This window comes from Saccostrea cucullata, unplaced genomic scaffold, assembly GCF_032062105.1.
Source record: "Saccostrea cucullata isolate Sc308-1 unplaced genomic scaffold, CSIRO_AGI_Scuc_v1 ctg2446, whole genome shotgun sequence".
Taxonomy (NCBI): Eukaryota; Metazoa; Mollusca; class Bivalvia; order Ostreida; family Ostreidae; genus Saccostrea; species Saccostrea cuccullata.
The window spans coordinates 1-13,523 of record NW_026936116.1 but is presented as its reverse complement, the minus strand read 5'-3'; the positions used below and the strand labels follow the sequence as shown (position 1 = coordinate 13,523).

At 33.1% G+C, this 13,523-nt stretch overlaps 1 protein-coding gene across 1 annotated transcript; it reads left to right on the top strand.

The window, feature by feature from the left end:
• Positions 1–314: 314 nt before the first annotated feature.
• LOC134244769 (GRIP1-associated protein 1-like) lies at positions 315–13,467 on the top strand (the record flags this gene model as incomplete). Its single annotated transcript, XM_062727012.1, has 14 exons — positions 315–471; positions 642–708; positions 1,083–1,144; positions 1,303–1,329; positions 2,972–3,079; positions 4,200–4,356; positions 4,566–4,634; positions 5,097–5,167; positions 5,323–5,402; positions 7,699–7,746; positions 7,966–8,065; positions 12,810–12,887; positions 13,087–13,221; positions 13,372–13,467. Coding segments are annotated over exons 1-14 (1,140 nt in total), but the record flags the coding sequence as incomplete, so codon positions are not given.
• Between the last annotated feature and the right edge of the window lie 56 nt (positions 13,468–13,523).

Sequence of the window (13,523 nt, the reverse complement as noted above, 5' to 3'; positions counted from 1 at the left end):
GCGTGAATAAATCTTTCTCATTTCTTCTTTTTAGATATAACTATTTTTACATTAGTGCGCAAAGAAAATTATAAAATAAATTGTGTAATACTATGAAAAAGCTTTCTTTTAGCAATCTCCTATGCAGAGTTGTCCTTCGTTTCTCTCTCAGACACAATGTATGAGCCGATGGTATGAGAGTGTTATTTTAGGCCTACCTTTCTTTTTTTAATTCTTTCTTTTTTTCACAACTAATGATTATTATTTATTTATTTTTATTTTATAACATAATGAAAAGTTCACTGTGTCTTTCATGTTCACCGCGGCAATGATTGCCTAAGGAAACTGGATATGCTATATAGGCCACAAGAACGTGAATAACATTTAGAACGAGCTAGCTAACAGATTCTCGGGTTTTTACAATAAAGTCAGAGGATGTAAAGAAAAACAATGTCTTCCTCCCTCTCAGAAGATGAGTTTCATCGAATGCAGGTAAAATATGCATTTTATGACACACATACACATCTTATTTGTTGAAGAACACTTAATTTTGCTAAATATTTAAACAGTTTATCTTCCAAATCATTTGTGACTGCTCACAAAACGAAATAGAATGAAATGTCCCGAATTTCCTCCAACTGTCAAATTCATTTCTATTACAGCTGCAGCTTTTGGAGCTGAGAACTACAAATTATGAACTTGATGGACAATGTAAAAAGCAAGAAAGAGGTATGTTCTACATTTAAAACTATAGATCCTTAAAACATTCTCCTGGTTTTATCATTTTTATCATAACTTTAAGTATTTTGGTAAATGCAAGTAATTTGCATATTCTGATATTTGAAAGACGAAATGATTAACATTTTATTTTTATGTGCTTTCTATACATGCATGCAAAGGAATTTGCATATTTCTTGAAGTATGCAATTATTAACATTTTCTTTTTTTTCCCTTTTCTCTGAATGGGCAGTAGTCCTTTCGAGTGTATTCATGGCAATCCAGTTTTCAAATTTGTAGGTTTTGAATTCCATGTGTTAGCTTTATTCCCTGTGTAAATATCTTTTTGTGAATAAATGCAGAAATTTTGTTTCTTACAATGTCAGAATTGATTGCACTGAGGGAAAAGATTGACTCTTTAGACAAGGATTTACAGAAGGCAAACAAGGTAACAAAATAATTTAAAATTTTGGCCAATGTTTATAAACTTTAACCTGCATCATTATATACTAAATGACTAGATGTGCTTAACTTTTTTAGCAAACATTCTGTAATTAAATTTCATTTTATTTTATACATACTTGTGATTTTTAAATATTTTTATAGGCTATTCAAAAAAGTAAGAAAGCTAAGGTGAGTGATATGATTTCTCTTCTTCTTCTATGGTTATCATCTGATCAGAATTGTATACTGTAAACCAACTTTTATTCATGAGCAAGAAATTTTCGCGAGGTTCTTGAGAGTCTCGCCATCGCGAATATTTCTTGACGTGAATCGGTCCGCAAAGTCGTGGTTTCTATTAACAACAGATCAAAAAAAGGCTTGGTAGCGAAAATTAATCATCACGAATTAGTTTATCTGAGATAAATCGCGAAATAAAATCGTCACAAATAAAAGTTGGTTTACAGTATACAGTAAAACATGCTTAAAGCAAACATGCTTATAACAAAGTGATTTTCATTAACATTTGCATTAAAATACTGTAAAATAAAATTGTTAATTTAGGGGTTATACGGTAAATTCCTTTTTTCTCGCTAGTACTTATTATCACGAAATAGCTCTTAAACGTCAAATCGTGAGAATAATTATTCACGAATGGACGATTGATCAAGAGAATTTACATGGATTTCAGCACTATAAAAATAAAATCGAGTAATTTTATTCCATGAGATATGCTTCTCTTGAAATTACATGATAATTTATTCCACGCGTATAATTAGGAATCTACAGTAACAAATTTTTGCTGATAACAAAACAAAATCATCAGTCCCTGGCACTCCATTATAAGTATATTTTACAAGTTACAGTTAAGTTTGTAAAGGCAGTGTTAAAGAAATAAGTACATGATATCTACTTCATCCATATGATATAATTAATCTTCATTTCTTTTAAAAAAGATGCCAAAAACTCACAGATTTATGCTTGGGAAGATTAAAATATACAATAAAACAATTTGTATCAAAAACAATGTCACCAATTAAAAATGACTTGGAAATGGGCATTGCTTTTATTTTTTTGTTTTTTTTTTGGTCATTTTTTAGCCGGGCTTATTGCTCAAAGAGCAATTGCCGGCTTATGTGATCCTGTTCAAGGCAGGATGTTGACCCCATAGTCGCCATTTTAAAGTTACGTGCAAAAATATAGTTCTTACTCTCAACCGCTTTTGAGACAATACAAACGCTAAGTAAAGCAACAAAAATAAAACGAAGTTTTATCTATATAAAATAAACATTAGTAGTAATGAATTTGAAAACTTCATAAGTCAAAGAACGTAGTTCATTAGCGTAAGGATTTTTGATAATCAGTGTTACCGTAGTTCTCTACACATACGAGGTAAAGCAGGAGAGGGAACCAGACTGGCCTGTTTGTTTACATTCAGCTGCGGTACCAGATTAATTCTGATTCTGACAAAAGCGGACCGTGCTATTAGGATTGAAAAACTCACTGTCAGTGTCTTATCATTTATATTGATAGTTTTAAAACAATTTTTTCATCAGAATATAAACGTGATTCATGTAAGAAATCCATTCTACTCTGTAAATGAGCCCGGCTCTCTGTACTTCTGAGTACTTTGATTTTCTGTGTAAGATAATAACTTTCTATTGGTTGCTTTGTTTTATTAAAAAAAAAAAAGCTTCAAACTGCATGAACTGTCATGTTTAATGCTAAAAGAAGCAAATTAAATTTGCTAACCCTATAAAAAGAACTATCAAGGGAGTTTGTTTTTGAGAAGAGCTAATTGATTGATATTCATTTTTTCACTTTTTTTAATTAGGAGGTTGAGTTATTGATACAAGAAAATGACCAGCTCCAGAGAAAACTCCACAGCCAAGAAGAAGAGTTCAGACTCCAAAACCAGACTCTCATGCAGGAACTCTCCAGGGTAAGTGAACCAGACTCTCAAGCAGGAACTCTCCAGGGTAAGTGAACCAGACTCTCAAGCAGGAACTCTCCAGGGTAAGTGAACCAGACTCTCATTCAGGAACTCTACAGGGTAAGTGAACCAGACTCTCATGCAGGAACTCTCCTGGGTAAGTGAACCCAACTCTCAAGCAGGTACTCTACAGGGTAAGTTAACCAGTTAAGACTGACATGCAGGAACTCTCCAGAGTAAGTGAACCAGTTAAGGCTAGCATTTAGAAACTCTCAAATGTTAATATGGTCAAGTGAACCAGTTAGAAAGGCATGTAGGAACTCTATAGTGTTAACATGGTTACAGGTAAGTGAACCAGTGTTAGGAACTCTCCAGGGCAAGTGAACAGATACATGTAACACCAACATTTGGGAAATTTTTACAATAAGGGACCACTCACAAGATAGGACAGACATTTAGGAACTTTCTAAAAATTGTTTATTTTGATTAAAAATAATTGATAAACAGTGATCTAGGGGGTGTTGTAAAAATTCTACTGTAATTGATTTAAAGCCCCCAAAATCCTATTATGTAATATTTTGGAAATTTTGTAAAATACAAATTCTAAACTGTCGCAATTGTAAATCATAAACTTAGACATTTGTATCCAAAACACTGTTGAAACCTTATTAGTTGCAAGAATGGATTCAGTGAACATGAAATATCACAAATTTTAAATATCTCCTCTTATTTTTTCCTTTCGATAATGAAAGAGAAATGTTGAATGAACTTTCCTTAACATACATATTATACAAAATACATAGGTTGGAGACAGAGTGACTGATCCTCATATGAACACAAAACCATAAAAATGTAGAGTTGTGATAAATGTAACCACTTCACAGAATATACAGGATACTGCTTAGTGTATATAAAGTACTTGATATCCATGATTCACTAGTGAAATCCTAGATGTTCTTTCCTTAACTATTTAATTTTATGTAAATAAATGAGATATAGAAGGTTAAAAAAGTCTTCAAAAAAAAAAAAAAATTAATAAAAAGCATTTGAAGTTGATATCATGCTCTGTGTTTTATTCTTTTTCCTTTAATTTTATTGAAGACATTTTTTCATATTTCATTGAGTACAGGTTGTAGATGCCAATGAGACTTACGAGAAAGAAATAACAGCTTTGAAAGAGAACCGACCCCTAGAGGATTCTGGGAAACAGAATGACCTCGCTGAACTGGAGAGCCAGGTCAGAAGGTTACAGGCCGAAAATTCCGCTCTGCAGAAAAAATGTACAGGTAGGTCTGCTATCAGATGGTGATTAAGAGATGGGTATTTATTATACTCCCACTCTGATGAGAGGGGGTACTGTAAACCAACTTTTATTCCCATAGTTATTGTTGTGTACATTATCCTCCTTCTTATTAGAATTTCTGTAAAAAATATAAAATTCCTTGCATTAAGCAAGTTAATTGGAACATAATAATGATAATTTTACAATATTTAGTGGATTCGGAGAACTTAAAAGGCAGCGATGAGGGAACTGAGACAACAGAAGACGTGCCTGATATTAATGGTAATACCCTTTTGTAACAGATTTCTAATACATATCACCCTTAGGGATACTAATACATGTACATGTATACTCGAGTATAAACATTTTCAAGGGCTGTGCTTACTTACACAAAAATAAAAAGTGTCTGAAACAAAAACTGATTTACAGTATCAAAGAATTTTTCAGAACATGAATTGATTTTAATAGAAATTTCTGTAATTTTGGTCAGGTTCAACTTATTCAGAATTTAAATGAATCTTCAGTGAATCTTTGGAGATTGAAGCAAATTAATAAGTGGAATGTGCCTATTTATATTTTTGTTCCACTAGAACTAGAAGCCAACTTGTCTATTTTTAAATAAATTTTCATAAGACTTATTCTAGCTTGATAAATTGGGATTTTTAAAAAAAAATTAACTTAAATTTAAATATATATAGTTTCTTTTTGATTTTGATTTGTGAAAACAACTCTTAAAATTTCTAGAACTAAGTCTGAGTCTGGCGACAGAAAAAGAAGAAAATAAACTTCTACAGGAGCAGTTATCTGCCTTAGAGGTAAAGGCTTACTGTACTATAGACTTATAGTGTACCAGTTTAAAACATTATGATAAAGGTCTGAGGTTGCTCAAACAAATTATGTACATCATTTCATGAAAATGGTGGAAAGAATTTCCTGTCTTTAGACTTTATGGTTTTATCTAAATATTTAGAAATCATCAAAAGAAAAAATCCAAAATCTACAGGAAGAGGTGGAGAAAAGTGCAGACAAACTGAAGAAGAAACAGGAAAGGTAACTGTAAATATTGTATAAAAAATTTAAAGATATGTATGCCATGTTAAACAGTATTTTTGCACAGCTGAAACCGAACAAAAATTTCTGGAATATGATAAGCTACCAAAAATGAAGCATTCTTGCAAATTCGACGAAATTTTATTCGGTATTAACAAAGTACTGATCAGGAAAAGAACACGATATTCTCATGCATATTTATAAAGGACTGACGTTTATCCTGGATCTGCGCATGTGCGTGGGAAAAGCATCGCGAGAATCATCAGGTCGAGGAAAATATTTTTTTGTGACGTCTGTTCAGTGAGGGACACAAATAGACCAATCAGCTCAATGAGTTGCATTTATGGGTTACTACATAAAACACTACATGTGTTTTTCAGAAAGGCTAGTTTTTTAAATCGCTCTCAGAAAGACTTGATGCATTATGTACATTATTATCAACTAATCCCATGCTCATATTTGCATACAAATGATTAACAATGATGAAAATTAAAGTTTTCCCCACTCCATTGTACAGGTCCGTTTGTTTAGAGTTTCCCCGTGCTGTACTGCTAGTGGACATTTTCGGTTGGGTGAACATTTACGGATCTTCAGTATGGAGCGCATTATGCGCAAAAGATATTTTATGTCAAGTACAATGTATGGAAAGTAATTTAAACTACTATGTTTACACCCTGAATTGGATTACGTCAATAATCCCTTTTGTTTTTTTAATATGAACTACATAACATATGTAGATGAAACTTACATACCATACATCTTGCCTTCTTAGAAATATAGTTGGGCTAATAAAATAAAATTGGTCAAGGAATTCCAGGCCTCTAAAAACTATTCCAGTTTGAGGGCACAACCAAGCATTTCGATGAACACCATTAAGAAAAATTAATTCAGGTAGGTAGCATCGGTTTTTTTTTTAAGTGGGTGGGGGGATAGAACAGTTAGAAAAAAATCAACTAGCTCGAAGAAATCTGACAAGTAAAATAGGTTCCAATATCTATCAGTACTAAATTTTATTCACTCACTACAATTTACTGCAGGCACGTAGCAACACCTTCCCCCCCCCCCCCACTTTTTTTCCCCAACATTACCTTTACTATAGAAAATATTCATGGAAAAGATGGTTGCCCCCCCCCCCCCCACATTTTACCACAGTATATTTATACCAAGGAAATATAGGAAAAATTGGTAGTTAAAGGAAGTTGGCCTTGAAAAAAGTTGGCCACTACCCTCCCCCCCCCTCCCCCACGAAATAGGATTTTCGAGTTTGGGCAATTGTTGACTATCCTTTTTTTTTTTTTTTTTTGGCTTGTCAACTTTTTTTTTAGGTAAGTAAACAAAATTTTCCCAGGTTGGCCCCCCCACTTTCAAAAGCGATGCTACTTGCCTGTACTGCCAAACTCCAAATTTCACTTTCGAATTAGCTCGAGCCAATGCTGGTAACCTACTTGCAAGATTTTTTATATTATTTTCAAGGGGTCAAAATACTGTGGTTCATATGTAAAGAATATAATTATATTATTTAGTAGTATTCTGGTTTTGGCATTCGGTATATTGTGCAGATTTATACATGATATTCTGTGGAATACTTTTTGTTGTTTTGAACCATTAAGAAATGCAGAATCGAATGTATCTAATAACCATTTTGATTGATCAAATTATATCATTTGTTTGTATTGGTTATTTCATTTTGGCACAACATGGTTTCCACACTTCTTTATCCATAGTCGCTGACAGCTGTAGAAGTTCACCCAACCGAAAATGTCCATTGAAAAGACAATTGCACGTGATTATTCCTCGGTACAAAAAGCAACCAACTCTTAGGTGCTCTCAATATTGACAATCCCTAACTCACGTGTTTGTAGTAAAAACGTAGTAGACCATCATGCTTTTCGGTTCATTCACGAGATTGGACCATTGTTTGCTGTAAACATGCGAGACAACGTGATCATGAATATTTCAATAAGAGGCGGTTTTTTATCCGACACGGAGAGAAAATAATTTTTACCAAATAATATTTCATAACTTTTAAAGGTGATGGAGTGGAATTGTCTTATTTGCAGAAAGTATATAACTTATATAACTTGATGAGACACCACATATATTTATTACTTTTAAAATAAAACACTAATACGGCATATATAGCTTTAAAAATATCTTCTTTTGTGTCAGGAGAGGTAACTCTGTTTTATCTTATTCAGAAAACAGAGCTACATAAAGATACTGGAAAATTTGCCACTTTCATGCACTGTAAGGCTTCAAATATTTTGTAATGAGAATTACTTTATTTACATTTTAGTTATTTACAGTTACATGCAGAAAAAGAAAGTGTGTTTACCGAGTTGAGGTAAGAATTGCAAACTAATTTTAAAAGTTTTAAAGTATGAAAACTATATATGATTGAAAAAAAGATGTTTATTTAATTTTAAGAATTAGTAGTATATTTCTGAATGCGAAATAATTTTTTTCTCTCTGTAGAATTTTTTACTTTATAGTATCTTGAATATAAGGCAAGAAAAGCTGAAAAAAATACATTTTTTAAAATTATTTTTTTCCCAAAATGTAGTAAAAAGTTAGAGGATGTTCAGGGTGGTCGGGACAGGGACCAGAAATATTACACAGACCAGATCAGTAAGCTACAGCAGGAGTTAGAGAAGGGCAAAAAGGTAATTATACTGAATTAAATATTCTCTATCTGTCATGAGAGAACTCCGAAATTAGTCAGATCACAGGTACCTGTGGATAGGACCCCACCCCTAAATATTCAACCTGGGGCTTCTTGGACATCTTTTTCACAAATAATATTTATTATACTTATTCATCATAAGTACAATAGGAAAAATCGTTAAAACCTCAAAATAATCGCTCCACAAAAAATATCCCACTATACATGTATTATGTTTAGTGGAAAATGATTTTTAAACAAGTTAGCATAGATTTGATTTTGCGCATTTCTTGTTCTTTTTCATGTATCAATGTGACATTTAACAATGTACTTGATTTAGCAGAAGTATCTTTATGCCAAAAGCACTAAAAACAATACACTGCCAAATGTAATACGTTTACAGTACTTATAATATCCATAAAATTTTATTCAGTATATCTGATTTGAACAACAAACAAGCTAAAGGAGAAGTCCTGTTCACTTTCTGAATACTTGTCATACAAAAAACCAAATTTTTAACATGAAAAAAATTTACATGAGAATTGAATTATAGCAGAAGTGGAGATTTTTTGTCACCCCTAGATCATTAATTCAGTTGCTTTACTTTTTAAGTTGGTGACTTACAATCTAAGATGCTATGTTACAATCACTTGTTCATTCTAATATTTTCTTTTACTCTTATTCATGTAATTTCATTGCCATATTTCTTTCAATTTGTGTAAGTGATTAATATATTTCAGGGGTCGAATTTTAATCAAAATAAGGTACAGACGTTTTATGAGCAGTTTCGTAGACATGGCAATTAATGTGCCAGTGAAGTTGGAATTTACGAGGGTTGTCCCGTAAAATCGTGGACAAAGCATTTTTCTCGAAAAGTAATGGGCGCACTAAGCTGAAAATTTCAGTAAATGTTTATTTATCATATTTAAGTGCATGATAATTTTTAGGTCACCTGAGTCACTCAGGTGACCTATTGCTATCCGTTTTCGTCCGTCGTCGTCCGTCGTGTGTCGTGTGTTAACATTTGAACATTTTCAACTTCTTCTCTGAAACCACTAAACCAATTTCAACCAAATTTGGTATACAGTATCTATGGGTAAAGGGGAACAAAAATTGTGAATTTCATGGTCCCCGCCCCCCTGGGGCCTGAGGGGTGGGGCCAAAACCACTAAAATTAGTGCAATCTTTAAAAATCTTCTTCTTTACTCCTGGACATCAAGCAGGCTAACTGTTGACATAAATGTAATAAGCATTGAGTCCTCTACCAAAATTGTGAAATTCATGGCCCCAGGGTCAGGGGTTCTAGTGCTAGGGTGGGGCTAAATAGGTTATATAGTGAAAATGCATTATTTCCTTAAAAATCTTCTTCTCTGCTCCTGGGTATTAAATAGACTAACTAAGTACATAGTTATGATGAGAAAGAATGCCTCTTCCAAAATTGTGAATTTCTTGGCCCCAGGGTCAGGGGTTCTGGTGTTAGGGCGGGGCTCTATTGATTATATAGTGAAAATGCATTGAATCTCTGAAAATCTTCTTCTCTGCTCTGGGGTATTAAATAAACGAACTAAGTACATAGTTATGATGAGCAAGAGTGCCTCTTTCAAATTTGTGAATTTCTTGGCCCCAGGGTCAGGGGTTCTGGTGTTAGGGCGGGGCTCTATTGATTATATAGTGAAAATGCATTGAATCTCTGAAAATCTTCTTCTCTGCTCTGGGGTATTAAATAAACTAACTAAGTACATAGTTATGATGAGCAAGAGTGCCTCTTTCAAATTTGTGAATTTCATGGCCCCAGGTTCAGGGGTTCTGGTGTTAGGGCGGGGCTCTATTGATTATATAGTGAAAATGCATTGAATCTCTGAAAATCTTCTTCTCTGCTCTTGGGTAGTAAATAAACTAAAGTACATAGTTATGATGAGCAAGAGTGCCTCTTTCAAATTTGTGAATTTCATGGCCCCAGGGTCAGGGGTTCTGGTGTTAGGGCGGGGCTCTATTGATTATATAGTGAAAATGCATTGAATCTCTGAAAATCTTCTTCTCTGCTCTGGGGTATTAAATAAACTAACTAAGTACATAGTTATGAGGAACTAGAGTGCCTCTTTCAAATTTGTGAATTTCATGGCCCCAGGGTCAGGGGTTCTGGTGTTAGGGCGGGGCTCTATTGATTATATAGTGAAAATGCATTGAATCTCTGAAAATCTTCTTCTCTGCTCTGTTGTATTAAATAAACTAACTAAGTACATAGTTATGATGAGCAAGAGTGCCTCTTCCAAATTTGTGAATTTCTTGGCCCCAGGGTCAGGGGTTCTAGTGCGAGGGCGGGGCTATATAGATTATTCAGTGAAGATGCATTATTTTTTTTTTAAATTCTCCTCTGATCCTTAAATATTAGTATTAAATAAACTAACTAAGTACATAGTTATTATGAGCAAGAGTGCCTCTTCCAAATATGTTAATTTTATGGCCCCTATGTCAGGGGTTTAGCTATTTGGTGTAAGGAGAGGGAGGCTCTACATTACATAAATTCTTTGAAAATCTTTTCCTTTGCTCCTGGGTATTATGCCAATGATCTAAGTATATATATATATTTATGATGAGGAAAGGTGCATCTAGCAAAATGGTTAATTTCATGCCCCCCCCCCCTGGGTAAGGGGTATCGGGGGGGGGGGGTACATAGTCTGAAAATAAATGAATGCTTTGAAATTTACTCATTAGTATTAATCAACCATATTTGATGAAATAACATTTATGATGATAAAATTTTGAAATATGTGGCCCCAGGGTCTATGGTTTCTGTGGGATGGGGTGCACAATTGCATGGTTTAGAATGGAAGTGCATTTTTCTATTAGTTACTCTGATCTACTTATGGGTGTTAAGTGACTATCTAGTAAGCATTGCTAAGTGTATAATTATGATAAGCAGTAGTGCCTCTTTGCAAAATTGTGAATTTCATGGCCTCTGATTTAAAACACAAACCAAATTCAATTGTTGGAAAGTTGTTACATGAAACTCAGGTGACCTATAAGGCCCGTGGGCCTCTTGTTTTGATAAAACATAGGCAAAAATAAAGATTTTATTATGCTTGAATATGCACGAGGTATTGTTCTACGGCGCACGGTCAAAAAACCAAGGTTTTATTAAAGAATATACAAGTTTGAATTCAAAATAAAAGTTTTAAATACATAAGATTTAGATTAAAGTTATCCTAATTCAATTCCACAATCAATTTCGTAGTCTTTGTAAAAATTTTAAGGCATTTGCTTAATTTTTGGCAGTTTCTCGAGCATTCGAAATAGGAAAGTGGTTAACACAACACACGAAAAATTGGCAACGTTTTATGACGTTATGGCGCACCGGAGAACAGTTCAGTTTTATTTTGATGTTGTAATGACACCTTTAGAGACTTGAAATGACCATAGAAGAAAAAAGATTATAAAATATCACCATATCTTAAGTATACAAATGAAATAGAGGTTTTCTTAGCGAAGTTTTTTTTGATCAAGTCCCTGGGGAGTACAAAACATACGGACAAACCCCTAATGTAATAGCAAAAGATGCTGTCACAGTAGACCGCCGATATGAGATTTTCTATAAGTTAAATGATGGTGAGAATATTGTCCGTAACTTACTAATAAATCTTCAGAAGATCGCATGTGGGTGCCAGTTGGTTCTTCGGCTGTTTATGGAGACTAAAGAATGTGTATCGATGAAATTCCTAGATTTAAGTCGGACTCATCCAACTTCATTTTCAGCAAAGATATAACGTGATGCTGTTTTAGACACTTTGACGTTATAATCAATGCGCCGTAAGATGATACAATACATCGCATAAAATCTCATAATTTGTTTTTTTATGCATATATTTATCTGAAATTTGCTGTGTATCTACTAAAATATGTACTAAATAATAGTGAAAATTTCAGAACGCAGTGATGTTTATTTTTCACACTAGACAACTTGTCCACGATTTTACGGGACAACCCTTGTATACAATTAAATTAGTTAGATATAAATATGCTAGTAATATTCATTAAAAAAGATGAATACTTAATTTATTTTTACCATGTCACAAAATGAATTTATTCACATATACAGGTACATGTCAAACAAGTATTAGAATGATGAATTTTCAGTGATATTTAGACTTGTTGAAGCAAGAGTTGTCTTATCAACAGATAATGGCACTTTTTAATTGTTAAATTTTTATTACTTACATCATATGCAAAATTGATTATTGTTTAATTTTAAAAAAAATATAGAAAATCTAGTTATAATTTTTTTTTTTAAAGTTATGATTCAGATTTGTCCCGAAGAATTGATATAGCCTAACATAAGACATTAAAAAAGTTAAAGGGCCGGGTCTTCAGCATTTCTCCTCTTACAGGGGGATTAGTGGAATATCAGAATAACCATTTTGTCATTATAGGTGGGGAAATTCCCTGGTCCCCATGTTTTTGGGACAACTCTGAGTATGTATCAGAGAAAAACATATTTAAGCATGGTTGAAAAATGAGAATTTTTTTATGAAAAATAAGTTATTCTCCTTTCAGTGAGTAATAATTTTTAAAGTATGAAATTATACTGAAATTTCTGAGAAGCTAAAAATTTATGTTTTTTGCCTGATGCATTTGAGAATACAGTATGTATTGTGAAAAAGTTCTTTCATATAATTCCAACCTTTTTTAATAATCATCCTTGTAGTTTATAAGTTTTCACTTGTTAAAATATTCTGTTTATTGTTTAGTCTTACCAAGAGTTAGAAGACCAAGCTAGTAAACAGAAAACTGAGTCAGAACAAACCATAACCTCACTCCAACAACAGGTCTGGACAGAGCTGTTTATTCCAATTCTAATTTTTCTGATACATTGTAATTTAAGTCTTTGTACATTAATATTACTGCCTTTTAATTGAAATATGAAAATAATCCTCTCTAATTCTAAATGCAATATATAAATTGATTTATAAAATTATCTTATAGTATATGTCTTCTTATTTTATATATTTTTGTGAACTGAAACAGGTCAGTGCTGCTAACATTGTTGAAAACCAACACGTGAAGGAACAGACAGAGAAATTACACCAACAGATATCACAACTCCAACAGCAACTACTGGGTCTTACACAGGCCCAGGATGATCTCAAAGTACAGCTACAGGTGAGAAAGAAAGAGAGAGATAGAGAGATTAGAATACAGCTACACTTTTACACATCAGGTGGTATTTTGATATATTTAAGGTTAGAAACATTCCCTGAAAAATGAAAAAAATCTTATTTTAAATCTTGAAAATCATTTTTTTTCTGACAGGCAAGTAAAGCGGCTCAACAAGAAGCCTCTGACCAGCTGTTGTCTGTGCAGAAGGAGAGAGACAAAAGCATTGAAGACTGGCAGGAGATCAATAAAGTAAAACATCTCTGTCGTTGATTTTCTGATATGTATAAATCTCAGTATTCAGATAA